General features: G+C 29.6%; 1 protein-coding gene across 3 annotated transcripts in view; it reads right to left on the reverse strand.

Annotated features, from left to right (window-relative positions):
* Positions 1-20,350, reverse strand: part of LOC142332584 (uncharacterized) — a 209,363-nt gene that overhangs the window by 86,503 nt on the left and 102,510 nt on the right. For all 3 annotated transcript variants that reach the window (XM_075379097.1, XM_075379096.1, XM_075379098.1), the window contains 3 exons: positions 10,039-10,353; positions 6,838-8,407; positions 786-963 (listed from right to left, as the gene is read on the reverse strand). In XM_075379097.1, coding sequence (XP_075235212.1) covers positions 786-963; positions 6,838-8,407; positions 10,039-10,353 — 2,063 coding nt within the window. The remainder of the gene's footprint in view (positions 1-785; positions 964-6,837; positions 8,408-10,038; positions 10,354-20,350) is intronic.

A 20,350-nucleotide genomic window follows, 5' to 3' on the forward strand; every position in this document is an offset into this window, starting at 1 on the left:
TTTAAATTAATTTTTCAGTTAAAATATAATTTCTCATGGTCTTTACATTTGTCAGAGTTTTGGACCAATAAGTTTTATTCAGAAGTTCATTTTCCAGAAAAGAAACTCTGAAAAAAATATGAAATTTCTTTAAAAAAATAAACCGATGAAAAAGCAAACTGATGACCTAAGCAATAGTCAATTTTTAATATTTGTTGCTTGATTTAATGAAAAGCACATAAAATTTTTAATTGTCCATTTAAATTTATTATATCACATAATCAAATTTGTTACTATATATAAAAAAAAAAAAAAACATTCAGTCAGATACCAGAAGAATCAAATTGGCATTTTATTTTGACATCGATTACTGCTGAATTATCGTTGAAATAATGAATAAACATGAAAGTTAATGAGGGCAAAGTTAAAGATCTATATTTTACTATATAATGTTTTTGCTCTTGTCAAATTTATCTTTATCAAATTTATGGTAATTCAGATACTGTAATACCAAAAAAAAAGCTGTGTAAAATGTTTTATGTTGTACTTTAAAATACAGGAGGAAAACTCATTTCTTATTAAGTTTTTTTATAAAATAACGATTGATTTATTTTGCTATTTCATATACTTTCTTAATTGTTTTAATAAGGTCATAATTAATTTTATTTTACTAGTTTAACAACATATCAAATATAAGATCATAAAAAATGATTAAAAATTAGAACTTATTTCAGATATTAAATTCAACATTATTTCCTTAAATATTTAAAGTAATAAACCTAATTATTAACAATAATTAAACTTACGCATCAAATTTATCCATTTTTGATTTTTTCATTGGCGGTACATCAATCTCTCTTTCTTCAGATGGTCTCTTGGGTGTCTGCGGCAAAAGTTCAGAAGCAGACGGTATACTGGTACCACTAGCAGCAAGCGCTCTTAAATCTACATCTTTGCCCAGTTCCAAACCGGTCACAACACTTTCTGTAATTATAAAATTTATTTATACATAAAACAAATGTGACCAGATTAAAAATATATTCATAAATTTTTTTTTCTTCAGAAACATGATTTAATAGATTCACAGTACTCCTTCCAAATTCTTACTTTAATATGAATCAAGTATACCACACGTTTATTTAAAGGAGCTTTTATTAAAGGATTTTTCTTAACCTTTTCAGATCATGTAGCCTTGGAACTGGTTTCAAACGGTGTTAGTTTTAAAATGCTGTTACAAAATCATTTTATATGGCATCTAGGTCGGTTATTTTTTTTTATATTCACAAAGGAATCAGTTTTATTACACAATTTGAACGATGTTTATACAATGTAAAATGTTTTATTTAGACTAGAAAGAATAAGACCATTTTTTTCTCAGAAATGTGCTTGTGTGTGTGTGTGTGTGTGTGTGTGTGTGTGTGTGTGTGTGACTTGTGTATTATAATTGCTATGAGGATTACGGATTTATTTATTATTTACAAAAAAAGCTTATCTTACTAGCAACATATCGATGTATTGAAACACATAATAAATTATTATATACAGCACACAAAAAAAAGAGAGGGAATTTGTGGTCATAAATACATCAATTTTACTTGAGGTCTATAAATATCTTTTCAGACAAATGATATCGGTAAACATGTAATACATATCGATTCGTAATGAATAACAGTATACAGTAAAAATGGTTTTTTGTCAATCTGAATAGCCTTTTGAGTGGTGGGGATTTTTATAAAACGTAGTTTTCTGAATCTACTTTCACTTATACTAACATATGTTACTAATCTGTGATTTATGACACGGGTTTTTCATCATATTTTGCCCAATTTTCAACAGATTTGCTTGAAAGTATTATTTTTAAAATCAGCAAAATGTGTTTCATAAATACAAAGCAAAAAATTTAGCTAATAAAAAACGCTGTAGAAATGCGCAAAAAAATTCTTTAATTAAATCATCCTAATTTTTGTACTGTTACAATTTTTTTGTTGTTACAGGCATAAAAAATATCCAATCGTAACGGTTTTTTTTGTCAAAATCTATTAAATCTCTTTAATATACTGTAATTTTTTGAAATTTTTTCACAAGAGGGTAGTATAAGACTATGAAGGGAGGCAATCAGAGACCAACATATTTTCACGAAGAGCTAATCAACCGTGGATCATTGTGATGGGAAAAGGTTAATAATGTTTACAGACTGCTACTCGATGAGATCAACACCAGGTGTCCAACATATAATTATTCTAACTATTGACAAAATAATGATGGATATCCAAATATCCATTAATTATTTTTTAATTTCTATTATACAGTTATGTTTAATAATTGCTTCTAATATTTAGTTAGCTACAGTTAATGAATGTTAAGACAGATATAGTGACAGAACTTGGTAGAATAAAATTTCTTAATAATTATTAAATTTTTTTAATCTTGCAATGAGTTTTGAACTTAATGATACGATTAATAACATAGCCTACACAGCTCGTACATAATGATATTATTTTCAAAATCATGACATTACTTGGAAAAGTTGTAATTATTACATTTGATACATAGTATGTCCAAGAAGTCCTCATACATACTCTTCCTAACAATTAGCATATTTCTACTGTTTTGAAAGTCAAGCGGTATTTGGTTCCTAACAAATAATTTCTTTACCACAGTCAGAAAGGAATCTACTACATGTCATGATACGGGCGGGGATAACATCACACAATGCTTGTTATGATCATATTTTTTTGACGAGTACACGAATGGTGATTCTTACTTGTAATGTTGGAAAGATATTTTAATTCCTTAACTTCAAGAGAATGGTATCAAGGATCCTATCTTGATAGAACCACCATCTCGATTCCCCCCCGAGGGGAGAAGATCCCACCTCGTAGCGTGTCCGGTGGTCGCTACACCACCCGCTCTGTTCCTAGCCAGTAGTGGCTTTAATGGAGGACATCTTCTCGCCCTCAAACTGATTGTGCCACACAGCTTTCAGTCCAGGCCCCGCAGAGATGCCACCGATGCAGATGCCCCGAGGGACATCTACATCGGTAAAAATTCACCCCGAGATAGATTTACATGTTTATGCCGTCAGAATGAAGACAACGGATACCTGCAGCTACCACGTCGCCCTCAGGAACTGAGCTAGAAACCTAACCGCGGAACGAAGACCCAGCGCCTAGATCTAACTATTAAAGAGCCACTTTCTGAATGTCTCAGATCCGTACTAACAACCTTAACAATAAACTTTCCCACTAAAGTTTTGTACATCGACAATGTACAAGGTCATTTAGACCTAGTTCCCTTAAGAACCCCGCTTAATACTCAAAATGAGTTTCTATCTGACTCCGTTCCGGTCCGCCCGGGAGTGATAGAACCACCAGCTAATTTTTCTCTTCCAAGTGAATGGTTTCCTGAATGAAAAATCTCCAGACCGCTGGATAAATTGTAGTTCACAAACATCACCAGCCCTTTGCAACGGCCACCATGTAGCCCTGACCTTAGCAAAGCTGATATCTCATTGTGAGTGTATAAGTATCTACATATTCAAATAATTCCACAACTGCTTCTGAACATATCAATACCAAGAACATGGAGGTGCACACTCTGTGCATTACTAAGCCGATAACATATTTTTATCTAGAGGTATAAAGACTTCTCTGATATACTGAATAAAATATCTGTATTAAAAAACAGTAAACAACAAACAATGTAATAACATTATCCATTACACATATAGGTATTATATAATGTACATCAATAAAATTACTAGAAAGGATATGTAATATTGTCCATTTGATGACTTGGTTGAAATCACATGAGTAATCTTGTTTGTACACGTTTTATGCACGTGTTAGTGAAGACAACACTTGCAAAAATAACAAGCCATTTGTTAGTTGGCTATTGCAAAAACTAAGATCTAAATGTATAGCACAAAAATCAATTGAAATTTAAATTTGAGGTAACATCAAATTTGGTACAAAAACCAAAACTTTTGTTGTAACACTGGAGCTCTTGAAAGTGAAGTGTGGGGATGATGCTCTGAAAAAAATCAATTGTCCGAGTGACACAGAAGTTCAAAAAAGGGACAAGATGTCAACAATGCCACAAGTAGAAGTCAAAAAAAAAAAATAATGAATATTGTTTATACATATATAAAGTACAAGATTTGGTACTGCCTGACAGATGTGTAATGATTGCAATATTAAACATTTTGGCAAAAAATGAAAATAATTCTTTTAAAAGAAAAACTTGGAATTTTGAACTAACAAGTGAATACTATCAATCACAAAAAATGTGATGAAACATGAAGCATTCAATATAAGTTTCTAGAAAGAAAAAAAAATCAATTAATGAATTAGATTTATCTGTTTATTCATTTCACTCAGGTCTCTGTCATCTGGCCGTTGCTGAAAATTGTAAACATAAATACCTGTACGAGGTTTGTTGAAAAAATGGTCAATTTTTTTAAATTGCATGCCAATGTCTGCAGATGATGTGCTCCAGTCACTATGCACACTTAGCAGCATATCTTGGTAACATATTGCATTTTCCTGGGTTTTGATCTATGCATTACTTGTTGAGTAACTACCCACTGAGTGAGGTCGTCCATAAGCTGCTCATCAGATTAGTGAAAAAGTTAAAATGATAAAAAGTTGGAAGAATAATACATGTCTGAAATTTTGCGTAACACTGCTAAGATGTTCTTGAGGAAGTTTTCATCCACATTTGCATTTGTAAGCAGTTCCTGACAGATTTCAACTCGATTCTGCTTCTAGTCATCTGTCAACAAATATGGCATGAATCTTGCACTGACACGATAAATTGTAAGTTTTTCAGTTAGAATTTGATGACAAGATCTTATTTATTCAAACTTCTTCAGCATCCTCACAGTCACTTGACAATTTTGACAGATAACAGCGCGCACACTGAAACACATTGGACATCTGCACAAAAGGAAGGTCTTGTCCAGTCCTTGGATTTTTGACAACCAAACTTCTGCCCTCCTTAAAAGTTACACCAATCATAGCACTTATTCAGCTCATGCAGTCATCCTTGTACGCTTAGTTAAGCATGTGAAATATGTTTCTGTGAATATTTCCTCCAGTTTTACGAAAAATTTCACAGAGACACGTTATTCTTCCAACTCCTTATTTTTACTTTTTCACTAATCCGACAATCAGCTTATGCACAATCACACTCAATCAGTAGTTACTCGACAACTAATGCGTAGATTGGAACCCAGTAAAAGGTGATATTTACCAAGATATGCCACTAGTGCACATGGTGGCCAGAGAATGTCATCTGCAGATGTTGTGTGCAATTTAAAAATTTCGGTCAAGGGTTTTAAAAACCCCCGTGTATATAAATATTACATTTAAGTACTTGAAATATTTTTTTGAGTTTGATTTAATTTTTTTAAATATCTATTTTAACTTATAGTAAAAATGTAGGATTTTTTTTATTTCTGAATCACTTTTAAATATTTTATGTAATGTACATGTCAAAGTTATCAAAATAATAATGGAAATAAATACTGCTAATACAGTTATTCCTCTGAATCTTAAGCAAATATATATATTTTAAGCAAAATATATATATATAATATATATATTTTATATTTTTAAGCAATATATATATATATTTTCATTATAGTCATTTATCTAACTTATATTTAAAAGTGTTTCAATTACAAGATGCAATACTTTACAGTTACCTTCTCTAAAAACAAAAAACCCATGTATGCACATCTGTTATAAATTTTAATAAAATTCCAACCACTTATAAAATGTTGAAATCAAGAATTTAGAGAATCTGTTCTGAATAAATAAAGTATTTGAAGAATAGTTGTGTTTTGTTAATTGGTATTAGCTAATTCTCACATACAACTGTGTAATAAACTAGAAAATTGTATTTTAATAAATTCACTTTGTATATAGATTAATTAGTTAGTCATTAACAGTTAAATTATTAGAATTGCTTGTGATATTATTAAGTTTTTTGCAGATGCCCATATGCAGGATAAATCTGTATGGAACTTTCTATGTATCTATTATATATCTTGCATGTATTTATGACCTGATTTAATAAATAAAATTTTTTAAATTGTTAGTTTTAACAATGCTTACGGTAAATACAAATTTCATAATTAATTTAAGGTTAACGATGGAATGGAAAAAGGGTTGCAAAAGAAAGAAGAATTTGTATTAAAACTGCTAGAATTATCTGTTATCTATAAAGAAAAGAAATTGATGTTATAAGTGTAATAGCTGTACACAGTCATCAATTTCTGGACTGTTTCAGTTATATGTGTATTATGTATATAATTTTAAAACAATTTCTATTAAATAAAATAAACTGTACTACTTCCAAGCAACCAAAATACTTAAAAACATGTAATAGTTGGAACGGATGTATTTTAATAAAAAATGTTTATAAATTTATTTTTATAAGTACAGTAAATAGTTGTACTTGTTATCACCTTAGAAATACAACTAACGGAATGTCCCACACAGCTTTGAGTGATGAAAGACTTCAAATATAACTTAAGATGAAATACTGTAAAGTATGGGACAAATTTTAAAAATTAATTAAAAAACAAGTTTTTTAAATATTTAAACAATAATGCAACACAAAAATTCAAATGTAATGTGTGGACTGTAAGCAGCTAATTAGTTGGAACACCCAAGGCCATTCTAAACGGTAAACAAATTTTCTAAACTCGATACCCAGTGGGTGAAAAGTCTTTCTAAATTGTGCCAAATACTATAACATAGGTTTATACATGGACACACATGCTCATATACATATATATACACACACACACACACACACACATACAGATATTTAATGAACTGAACTACTCACTTTTTAAATCATCACTTGGAGGCACTCTAAGATCTGTATCACCAGTAGCAGATGTTGAATGAATGGTGTTTAACATAGACGCCTGATCAGTTAAGACAGATGTTGTTAATGATGTTGTAATAGTTGCCGGAGGAGGAGTAAGCGATGGTTCTCTATGTCTAGCATATGTTTTCATTCGTTTTAAAGATGATGCTTTCATTTCTTTAAATTTATCACTGGATTCATTCAGCGCAGTTGATGAAGGCGGCGGTGACAATGAAACATCATCTTTTTCTTCTTGTGATATAATTTTATCGACATTTTTTATCAAAGAACGTACTGAAGGCGATTTATTACCATGCTTCGATGATTTAGATCTAGGTGATCTGACCGGTGGCAATCGAGGTGAAGATCTGGGCGATGAAATTTTTTTATCATCTTGTTCTCTCAAAAATGATTTTTTTGGTGATTTATCAGTTGAACTTTCATTAGCATCGGATGAATCTATATTTTTAATTATATTGCTAGTATTTTTATTAACTTTTTCACTACTATTATTCACATCATCTTTGCTGATATCCAACTTTTTATCAAATTTTATTTTACCACTCTTTTGTTTATTATGACTAACACTTGTATTTACATTTCCACCACTAATGTTAATATTACTTGGAAAACTTGATTCTATCAATTTACTATTGTCTTTAATGGGCTTTTCTTTATGAATATTAATTTCTTTATCTCTTCTATGACTTTCTACATCTTTTTTATGTTTTGTACTAGTAATATTATTACCACTACTATTACTATTATTATTACTATTTTCTTTTGAACGATGATAATCTTTTTTCTCTTTTCTTTCTTTTTGACTATAAAATTTATTATCTAATTTTTTATTTGTTTGTTTAACTTTCTTATTTTCTACTACTTCATTCAAAGAAGATAGCGTAAGTGCTGAAGATGAAGACTGCGAGGAAAATGGAAGTTTTGATTTAGGTAATGTGGATGAAGGCAATTTATTCAGATCTGATGAACTCGGATCGACTAGCACTTTACTATGTTTGTTAATAGCATTGGAAACATTAACAACACTACTGGTACACGTAACTGCCGTTGAAATAGCCGAAGTTATTGAAGATGTCGTAGTACTAGTTATAGTTGTTGTAGCGATGGTTGTGGTCAATATTGTGGTATTAGCGGTTGAAATTGGCAAAGACAATGTTGTTACAGCAGTTGAAATTGTATTACTCATAGAATCCATATGACCTGTTGTAGCGATCGAATGAGGTACTACAGGGAGTTGTTGTAAAGGAGCGACGACCGATACAGGTGGAGTAACAGTCGATACGGGTAAACTAACAGTCGAACAAGTCGCTGATGAAGCTATATGCAAAGGCATAGTTACAGAATGAGGATTAATAGTGGTCGAAACAGAACTCTGATTAGAAGCTTCACTGTTAGCAGCGCTTCGTAATAATCGAGGATCTCTGGAACGTATGGTAGCTTTTATTAATTGTGTACTAACAGGTGCTATCCGTATTTGCTGGTTACTGCTGGTTATATTACATGTCACATCCAGTGAATTAATTGTCTGAAATTAAAATAAAATTAAAAAAACTTTTTTATACTCCCACTAAAACACAGTACTCTTATGTTAACATACAACAGTAACAGGTCCAATTAAAACCTGAACTGATCACTCCTAAAATTATGTCAATAACTAAATTCCAGTGATTTAAAAGTGCACTGTCAACAAAAGCATTCAAATACAATTATAATTAACATGAAAATTTTTATAGAATTTTAAAACAATCTTGATTTAAAACGAACTGTCAACATTAAACAAACAGAATAATTGCCAAACACATTTAATATATCACTGGAAAGTAAGCAAAATTAATTTACTTTCCCAGAATTTTAACCCATTTGTTTACCTTGAATATTATGTATGTACATGTACATCATATGATGGTGTATTATACATATTTACTCTCAAACCCAGTTTCAATACATCCTAAAATGGATTATTACAACTAAAATCATTTGAAATACTGCTATGAGATACGAGATGAAACACACAATTTATATATTGCATTTTAGAATTTTTTTATCACTTTAATAAAATGAAAAATAAATTGTGTCGGCTATTAAATCGCCTACACTTTATAACATTTCACTTAATCTTTAATGTATTTTTTTTTAAATTTAATTAGATATAGTCAAACTTTGTGTACTTTAGCAAAATGAATTTATTCATAAAATGCATAAAATTTCACAAAAATATTGAAGATGATTATTTTGACAGTAAAAATAATCTTTACATGCATAAACTTTAACATTATACTTTTTTTATTAAAAATATAAAATTAGTTTCCTCCAAATTATATTGATGATTTAAAATTTACTGTTTAGTTCAAATTAAATTTAAAGAAAATCACTGGTATTGTTTATGCCAAAAGGCAAACTTTCATTTTTAAAGTAATAAATTCATTTCTATTTTTGTCCAATGACAATGAGCAGTAAGAAAGTTTTTCATGAGATAGAAAAGAGATGGCAATTAACCAAGAGAAACTGGATAAACCATATAAAGTAATATAAAAATCTGGCATACAATGGGCTTACAATAGCAAAATATACCTTTAGAAAAACAGTATAAATGAAAGTGTTATTCTCTCTTGAGCAACATATATTAATTAACATCGAAAGCAAAATGATTAAAGCAAGGAGGAGCTTCCGAAAAAATGTCTAATTGAATACTAATTTAAAATTTTTAAATTCACTCTTTTAAAATGTGCCGTATACCAAAACTTGGATAGTCGTTAAGATGAAAGAAAAAAGTGATGCAATAAGGCCGTTTTAATGAACGTGGCAACACAGAAAGATGTATTAAAATTATTTAAAAAATTGACAACTTGATATATATCTAAATGAAGAGATTTTAAGAGAAGACAATAAAAATAAACTGCATAATTTTGCAGAGGTAAATTAGTTTGATACACCATATATTTATAAATCCAGGTTTATTAAAATAAATAATAAGAGGGAGGTACAAAGAATATAAACTAACAGAAAATAAATAAAATAGCTAAAGCAAGAACATAAGATGTGATAAATACATTGAGGCTAAAGGACTGATGCAAAACAGAAAGGGAAAGGAATGGAAAACAGCATGGAAGTTAACTTCGATAAAAAAAAGGATTCCTAAAATATACGCTAACATACCTTATTCCTTGCAACAGGAAGAACTGGTGTAGAAACAACTGGGGCCACAGGTGCACACGGTTTATTTTTTTGAGCTGCAGCAGATACCGAACCGGCAGTAACTGGAGCAGACATTGTAGTTATAGGAGCCACAGTAGTAGTAATACTGGAAGAATTAGCCGCAACAGCTGCGGCGATCGCAGCAGCTTTACGTTGACTACGGGATGATCTTTTTGATTCAGCTCTACCCGAATCACTTTTACTACTCGACGAAGAAACTTTTGTTGATTTTTTTATCAAGGCCTCTGAAGAAAGTGTTGACATACCAGACATTTTCTAGAAAAAAATATTAAGTATAAAAAAAGGGTCAAATGACAACAGTAAAAAAACAAAAAATGTCTAAATTAGTTACAATCAAATAAATAAATCACTTAACAATTATACCTTAAAATGACTGTGAGATGTGTAAAAATTTTGACCTTTTTATACCTTTTTTCACATAAATGTGTGGCTTGGGAATAAAATATGAATGCACAGTAATTAAATGAAAGATTGTAAATTGATACTATTGGTATGAATTGAAATAGGTGAACACGACAAAACTTGAATATCAAGATTTGTTGTCAACGAATACCTATACAAAAAAAGAATTATGAAGATAGTTGACAGCATAAAAAATTTCAATCGGCAACAACAGCACCAAATCAAAGCCAGTCCATTCCTCCTTAGATTATTCAAAAATAGTCTATATCAATATTCTTCAACATCTGTCATAAATTTTCAAGAAAAACTTAGTATAAAGAAAGATTAAACTAATTAATAAAAAACACATTAAACATGCCTACCACATCATTTAAAACTAATTCCTTAAAAAAATAATAATTAAACTTTATCCAATATTTAATAAGATACATGGCAAACTATTCTAAATAAATTATAGGCTGTTCTGAATTAAAATAGAAATAAAACTTAAATTTTAAAAGTTATCAAATCTGTTTTAACATTACAACTACATATGTAAAATATTGAAGAAGGCATATTCTGTTACAGAAGTAACTTCAGTCTAATGTAATTAAATTTTTATCTACACTTTGAAACACACATAATTATATTATTAACTTTTTTGTAACATTCACAAATAAAAAAGTATTCGTGTAATTCAAATTACGATATAAAATAAATTAAGATTTCTGCATACAATGTTGTACACTGTACATACAACCTATTATTTTACATAACCCACACTTGAATATTTTTTTTCATTTTAGCAGAAAAGATCAAACACTTTCTACAAAATACACACAGTTAATAATGCTTAGAAAAGACTCAAACAAATTAATTAGAAATCACTTTCATTGATCACTTCAAAATAGTTTTTATACAATTAAAATTTCAAAATTACACGACACAAATTTTACAAAATGAAAAAAGTGGTACAGCTAATTATAAAAAGAAATGAAAGAAAAGAAATTACTAAAATATTAAATTCTGTTCCATCAGAATAAGTAAATTTTGAGTATTAACAAACAGTACAACAAACTAAAAGAAATACTGCAGATGAGTCAGAAAAGGGTGATCAAATTTAAATAGTGTAGAAAAACAAATAGCGAAAAATCAAATAATCAAATTTTAAATGATTTTCACTAGATTCCCGTCAAAAAACAAACAAATGCAATTATATTTACTTCATATAAACTGCAAGCATGAGAGCCATAATTAAAACAGAAAAGATATAATAATGACGCTAATCTATAGAAATAGTTAGTATTCTCATATGTTAAGGTAAAAGCAAATTAGATGTATGAAGGAAATCAGAAAACGCCCAGTAACAGACAAACAATAGAAAGAAATTGCGATACAGGTTAAGAAAAAAATTTACAGGGAAAAGTTATGACATGTAAATGTATATAACAAAAAAAAACATACCCTCTAGTAAGAGAATAACTAATTAGTCCAATTAGATATATTTCACACACAATAAGGCCCACACACACACAAGCATCCATGTGTTCATACACAAGCATCCATCTACCTTATAGAATCCTGAGACTATTCTTTGGATCTTCTTTTAGCATCTTAAGAAAAAGCAATATTGCAGTACTAATTAAGGTGACTGATAAAAAATCATACCGCTCCAATCTTAGCTAAAGGTAAAAAAACACCTGGGATCAATAAAGAAGTTTATGGATAGAATAGATGCCCCCTGCCTTGAAAAATGTAAAGCAACCCTTCATATAAGATTATTAATTTTATTTCATGGTTCCTCTGTACATAATTTTCCCCTAAACTCTCATTCATTTTTCCACAGAGTTCCATCACTTTTGGCTGGATATAACCCAGATCTTTGCTAAGAACACAAAGGATTTACTTAAAAAAACAAAGATTACAACAGTTACTTCATCACATATATATGTAATTGTCAAGGAATCATTTAATTATGAATAAATGTAGTGAACATCAAAACAAAAACAAAGCCTAAACTGGAGATGAAATTCTTAAAAAAAGTACGGACAGACCTTATTACACAATGTAAAAAGTAAAATAACTACAAGAGAGCACAGCATACTACAAGAACTGCAGGATCAAACATGTAATTTGCTGTTATTAAAAACATATGGCTGAACTAGAAAAAAAAGTTGCTTTAGTAAACAAAAATAAGCTGATAATGCATAAAAAAACAAGCGGTATAAAGTAACACATGTAATACAAATTGATTTAATTATTACCAATTTATTCTAATATATATATATATGAATTAAAAATAATATTTTTAAAAAGGTTATTCAAGTACTATTTAACAACTGTTCTTTATTAAACAATTTTTTTTTAAATATATATTCAATTTTTAAATATAACTATTCAACATCTTACATATAGGTCATGAGTTTGTAACAAACAATGGCTTCTTTTTTAGAGGTAAAATCTATAGATTTGACCAAGTCATTATAGTCAGAGTGAGGAAAAAACTGAAATATACATGAAAATCAAAAGAAATTACGAAAACAAAGACAAATAAATTAAAATACCAAAACTGAATATGAATATAAGAGAAAGATAAAATTTAAGTAAATGGAGGATTATTAGAAGAATTACTAAAGAGTATTAATTGAAAAACACAATTTGTGAAGAGATAAAAAAAAATTATATATATATATATATATATGGAATAAAAAAGAAAAGACAAATCACAAAGAAGTTAGCTCGGTAAACAAATATTAGTGCAAAAGAAGTACATATTAGAATAAGGAAGACTCTAGCTAACCTCCGTGGTAGGGAATGGTATTCCCTAACTTTCACCTACATCGTCCTGCATTTAATCTGGTTGATGCTTGTCATTTTTTATACATTAAAAAGTGATATTTTAAAAGTGACAATTAATGGACAGCGGCCTACAATTTCTAATATAAATAAATAAAGCAATGTGAAGAGAAAAAAAGGGGTTAAGGAGACAACAAAATGGATTAAAGTTGAAATGTGAAGAATTTACATGATATTTTTATTAATTTAAAAAATAACCAAAACTCAATAAATTAAGACATTTATAAAAAAGAATAGTTAAAAACATTGTACAAGTCAAACTAGTTTGTTTTCATTAAGAAAAGTTTAAAAAGATTATTAATTAAAAACAAAACTTATATCTATGTGTGATGTGAAGATTCAGAAGGCACCAGGAAATGACAAACTGTTTCTTGGTTTCTTCAGTTTGAATAGACGAGATGAAATATTAAATTTTAAAAACACAATATATTAATATTATTATAATCCCAATAATTAAAATATGGAACAATAATTACAGAGCAGTTTTTCTTTCTTCAGTATTGCTAAAAGAAATATATTTATAGGGTAATATGGCTGTGCCATATTACCTTAGATTTATATTTTTGAAACCTAGACAAAAGCAGAAGTCAGACTGAAATAATAGACCAATATCACCCGCATCACCTAATTTATATAAAATTATTAATCCTTTTAAAATAATAGTAAAGGAAAATCTGTACTAACTAGTAAAAATACAAAATTACCAATTTTTTCAAAAAAATATATAAACAAATACAATATATAAACTAATACTGTTAAATTACACTACGCTTACATATAGAAAATAATTAAATACTATAATATTAAATATAATATTAAATTAAATACTATAACTAATGTTGTACTACTTTTTTTGAAAATTTGTAACAAAAATAAGAAATAAAAATCACCAAAAAAACATTTGACTAGAAGTCAGATGATAGTTGCAATGTAATGAAAAGATACGACAGAAATCAAAACTCAGAAACTTTAGGGTGTTAGGGTGTTTAGGGTTGCTGCGCAACCAATAAGAAAACAAACAAAATCATATGAAAAAACAATATACAGAAAATGGGATATAAATTATTTGTCAGTACCATTTAATTGTAACAATACTGGATGATAATCTGTTTGAAAATAGTAAAATACAATAATCAATTTGATGATATTTAATAACATGTTACTTATAAGTAATGGTAAAATATCTTTTTAATTATACATTCTCATATCATTAAAAAATAAATAGAAAGAGTCTAATATTTACAAAATGTAAAGAATATATACAAAAAAATATATAAAATACCAGAACACTGGACCAACTGCTACACAAAAAAGGGGAGAAAACAGACCCTAACAATTACAGCAGAAACTCACTCCACACATACAAAATTCTTTCAAGAATCATCCTCAACAGTATCTGTTCACAACTCAAGAAATAGACAGAATACCAGGGAGGTTTCTGACCCTAAAGGAGCTGTTCAGATCAGATCATAAGTCCCAAGCTAATATTGGATTACAACAGGAAAAGAAACAAAGACATAGTGATAACATTTGTAGATTTTAAGAAAGCTTATAATTGCATCTGCATAAAATTTCTACTAAAAATTCTAAGATATCACTGACTAAACACCAAATTAATAAACGCAATAAAACTGACCCTCTCATAAATACTAAGTTGAAGGTAAAATTCAGAGGCGAGCTCTCAGAACCATTTTAGATCAAAACAGGAGTGCGCCAAAAGGATCGGCTATCACAGTTATCAACTATAGAAATGGTAATGAGGGAATGGCTAAAAAAATGCAGACAAAAGTAAAAATAGGCCAAAAATCAAAGCAACTGCCTTGGTTTCGCTGACAACTTGGCATGCTAACAAAAGATATCAACGAAGCTAAATTACAGATATTAGAACTTCAAAACATTGCAAACAAAACTGGCCTCAAAATATCATTTTAAAAGACAGAAATTATGCCCCAAAAATCAACACGATTAAAAGAAGTAAACATAAACGGTAATAAAATCATAACAGTGACCTTATTTAAATACCTAGGAGAAATAAGAACTAGCAAACTAAACAAAAAACCTCAACAAACATAAGAAAACAAACTAGCTGAAGCTCAAAAATTAATCTGGTACACTTACAACAATACATACTCTTCAATAAACATAAAAATAAGACAGTTACAACACAGTTATAAACCAGAAGCCACTTATGTAGCATAAACACTCTTCCACCTGAATGTATAATCAAAGACAAGCAAACAACGGAAAATCAAAAGAATTGCAAGAATGTACATCAATAAAAAGTACAAGACAGGGAGCAGTACCTGAAAAAGTTGTGTTCAAATACTTAGAACCCATCACCAATACAGGGTGTAAAAGGAGATAAGGATGCAAAAGATTCAAAGCTTCTGAAACGGCTGGTACAGTATAATCGACTCGAAAAACACAAAGACAGGATGCAAATGGATCAGAAAAATCAGACAGGATGTGAAGGAAATCAGCCTTACACTATAAGACACCGCAGACATTTTCAACACTAGAAAGGTCACAAAGATCAGAATGTATGAAAAAGTACTCAGAGGACCGCAAGGCCTAAACAGTCCCATCGAGATACTTGGATAATGGGCTGACTAAAGTGATCCTATGCAGTCATAAAAGATAATAATAGAAAGTATAAAGAAAACTGTTAAGTTTAACAGAAGCAAAAGCTAAAGCTAAAACATCTAACCAAAACAAAAGACATCTACCAATAATTATTTGAAAGATACCTCTATAAAAATAATATACTTCCAGCCGATTTTAGTTCTTGCCATCTTGATACTTGGTTTATAGAAGTAAATTAGTCATTGTTATTGATGCAATAGATATTAAAAAAAAAATACTATAACCCTAGTAATAGTAAATAAATAAACAAAATATTATACACGTGCTTGCCAAGAACATATTTGCTGACAAAAGGTGCAAATCTTCATTTTAGACTTCATGCACATTCCTTACATAAAATCCGCTTAAAAAACTTTTTCAAACATTTAAATAAGAAAAGGTAATTGTTCATGAAGTTTCATGAAGGTTCAATCATGAAGTTTACAATACTGGATTTTCTTCTCCGCTTGAAATATACTTTTGAAATCGTTACAATACTGGAAAGCAAAAGGAAAGAAGATAAGGTGGAATATCAACATGCCTGATATGTAATCATTAAGTTTAGATTCAGCTTTCAGAAACAGATAGAAATTTTCATTTGTCACGATCACTCATCTTTTAAACACCTTCTGCAATAATAATTTAGTTAAACTATAAGGCCATTTGAACTGGAAAAAAGCTAATCATATAAAGTTCATAATAATTTGCTGTTTATTTACAACTGCTTGAAATAAACTGGGAGTAAACCTGTATATCAAAAGTAGATAATATATTAAATAATAGTTTTTGAGTCGTCCAATGGCAAAAAGGGTCTAATTTACCTCTTTATAACAGAAAAGAATGCCTGATAATAGTCTGATTCTATTCAAGGGTGGGCTACAGAATATTGTTGCAGCATGTCTTTAAGCTGGTAACGCAAAATTGTTGACATGTAATGTGCAGGCTAAGATCCTGAGTATATACCACAAATTGCCTAAGGGATTTGTCCATTATCTGGAGAGATGACTCCAAAGCTAATTTATGAATTCTAATAGAAAACCCTGGATAAAATTATAAATAATCCCATTTATATACAGTTCTATGTATTCATCCATTTTCCTTTACCTTCATTTATACTTCCTTTGGTGGTACAGGGTGAAATTGAGCTATAACTACCATAACTGTTCTACCCTATGGCATCTGCTAATAGTCTCTTAGTGAAACTCAATAAAGTAGCATGCAACATTATATACCCATGGAACCATCCAAAAAAAATCCTGATTCTCAAAACCACATCACATATCTCGTAAAACTTAATACCTTCTACATAGGTTTTTTGCTAGCATGATTCCTCAGAGAAAATGTATACTCCTACTAATCACTCCTTACCCATAATTTCTATTTGCCTATCTCAGGTTATGTGGATGTTAAGTCAGATCCCACCAGGTGCATGCTAAACACATTGGTGCCAGTTAGTACCATGCTTCCTAGATTACATCTGACAGTGGTAGGCAACTCCTACACTTTGTAATGCATAAAGCTGGATCTTATTAAGATATGAAAAAACCTAGATTTAAATTTTATATAAAATAAGAAAGATGAATTGAAGTTTAACAGTCTAACATAAAAATAATGTAATAACTTTTCCTTTTAATAATCATTTATGAGGCATTATTTGCACCCTTTCATGTGCAATTTATCACAGCACTTAAATAGACAGATTAAAGTCACAAAAATATGAAAACCACACTTGAATAGCAAACTGATTTGTAAACTACATGTTAGGGATAAATAGTTTTGCTGATGTAATAATGGACTCATATCTCCACTTCTGGCCTTTTGAACTAACAGAAGAAAAATAGCTTCAGTCAAATAAAACACTGTTAACATTGGTTAATAGAATGCAAATGTACGATGATTATGAAGAAGATGACTTCATAATAAAGGTAAAATAGCTTAAAACTATTAAGATGACTTAACAGATGCAAAACAACAAGTAAGAAAAAGTTGATCCTGAAGCAGATGAATTTACAACTAACTTGGTAACAGAATAACAACTATAACACATATTCTGGAGTTAAGGAGTTGATGAAATGTTATCTTGTAATTAAGAATAGCTACAGACAAAAAACAAAACAAAAAGTAAATTACATTTAAAAATTATCCTTTTTAAGAAGAAAAATAACGTAAAAATCATAACCTGGATCATTCTGAAATTTCACATTACAAATATATTTTTATTCTTTATATTTCTTTATTATTAGGATTCCTGTTTTTTATTATTATTATTATCATTCATAACATAATTTTATTAAAGTTTATATACATATTATCTATATATATTATACACATTACTACTATATTTACCACATATGAGGTCTATTCAGAAAATAACCAAACATTTTTAATTATGCACTGACAGAGATATTTAGTGACGAGCGGTTGGCAGCATTGTGTTCCACATAACCTCTTTGGAAACCAGATGCTCTTGCATTGTTGATATCTCGTTTACTTTTTGAGTTATTTTGTAGTTAATGTTAGTAGAAATTTTTGTAATGTGTGATTTTCAGGAGCAACAATACAACATAAAATTTTGCATGAAACTGGGGAAAACTTTCACAGAAATGTTTCAACTTTTGAAACACGCTTATGGTCATGCTGCTCTGAATCATATGCAATGTTACAAATGTTTTTCACAATTTATATGTGGTCATCAGTCAGTTGAAGATGACCCTCGACCAGGAATACCTTTGACTTCAAATGATGACATTCACATTCAGAAAATCAATAATCTGGCGCATGCAAATCACCAATCGACTGTCAGAGAACTTGCAGAAGAAGTTAACATCGCAACTGGATTATGCCATGACAGTTTGACTGAAAAATTGAACGTACGAGTTTTACAAAGTTTGTTCTTTATTTGATGACCACACAGCAAAGAGAACACCAAGCGGACATTTGTGAGCAACTTCTTGAACAAGCTGATGATGATGATGAAACATTCATGCAAAGGATCATAATTGGAGACGAAAGTCAGGTTTACAGCTATGAAATTGAGACACCAGTTCTATCATCACAATGGATCACAAAGAATCTCCATATCCAAGAAAGCATGTCAATCTTGATCCGATGTCAAAGTGATGCTCTCTGTTTTTTTAATTTAATGGAATTGTGAATTTTGAATTTTTGGTCAAGGTGAAACAGTGAACCATGTGTAATATCAAGACATTCTACAATGGTTACGTGAGAAAATATGCAAAAAGAGACCGGGGAGTTGTGGTGAGAACTCATGGTTCCTTCACCAATTATGCGCCTGCACACTCAGCTTTGTCAATTTGTAAGTTTTGTGCCTAAAATACTGACTGTCCTCTCTCAGCCTCCCTACTCGCCAGACCTGGCTCCTAGCAATTTTTTTAGAATTTCCAAAATTAAAATTAGCGATGAAAGGATGCCGTGTTGAGATCATTGAGGAGATTAAAACAAATTCGTCACCGATCTTAAAGGCCATTTCAAATGAAGCTATCAAGGACTGTTTCGCAAAATGGAAACACCCCCTGGGAAAAGTGTGTAAATGAGGAAGGGTAGTACTTTGAAGGGGACAAGGACCAACAACCTGTAAAATTAATAATAAAGATTTAAAAATAAAGTTTGATTATTTTCTGAACAGACCTTGTATAACTCAATTCAATGTATTCATATAATAATAAGCCTAATAAAACATATTCAAATAATACAGCTTGAAAAAAAGACATAATTAAATTTTAAAAACAATCATTAAGTAAAATAGATGCTACATTCACTAATACCACAAATCAAAACCTATTGATTGAAAGGATAATGTAATCATTAATCTGTTCCCAAAAAAAAGAATTAAGATTTTATTTTTCTTGAAATTCTCGTAACTCATTCTTACTGTATTAAATAACAATTTATATATATATATATCCTATTTCATATAAAATCTGTCAGGTATATTTTAGCCCATAAAACAATCTGAAATAACTCACATACTGTTTAAAATTAGGTACCATTAATAAAATGACTTAAAACAAATCTCAAAACTAATTATAATTATCTATTAGTGAGTTAAGTAACAAAGGAAAGTTTATTCATGTCTTCAAATTAATTTTTTTTTTTCTATTAAAAGTTGTTAATTATATAATTAGTTTTTCTGTTAGCTTAAATTTATTTTATTGTTTAGCTATCACATAATAAGAAAGACTATCAAACACAGTACTGGGATAAAACATTATTAAGAAACTGTGGTTAAATCAGAAGCATGATATGCTATACAGTATTTACTACAAAGAAAGAGGTTGCTAAAGGAGATGATTGAAAAGGAAAGAAAAATTTTGATAAAGATTCTAAGACCACGAATAAATATAGAATACAAATTAAGAAGCGATACAGATCT

The sequence above is a fragment of the Lycorma delicatula genome, chromosome 11 (assembly GCF_047948215.1).
Source record: "Lycorma delicatula isolate Av1 chromosome 11, ASM4794821v1, whole genome shotgun sequence".
Lineage (NCBI taxonomy): Eukaryota > Metazoa > Arthropoda > Insecta > Hemiptera > Fulgoridae > Lycorma > Lycorma delicatula.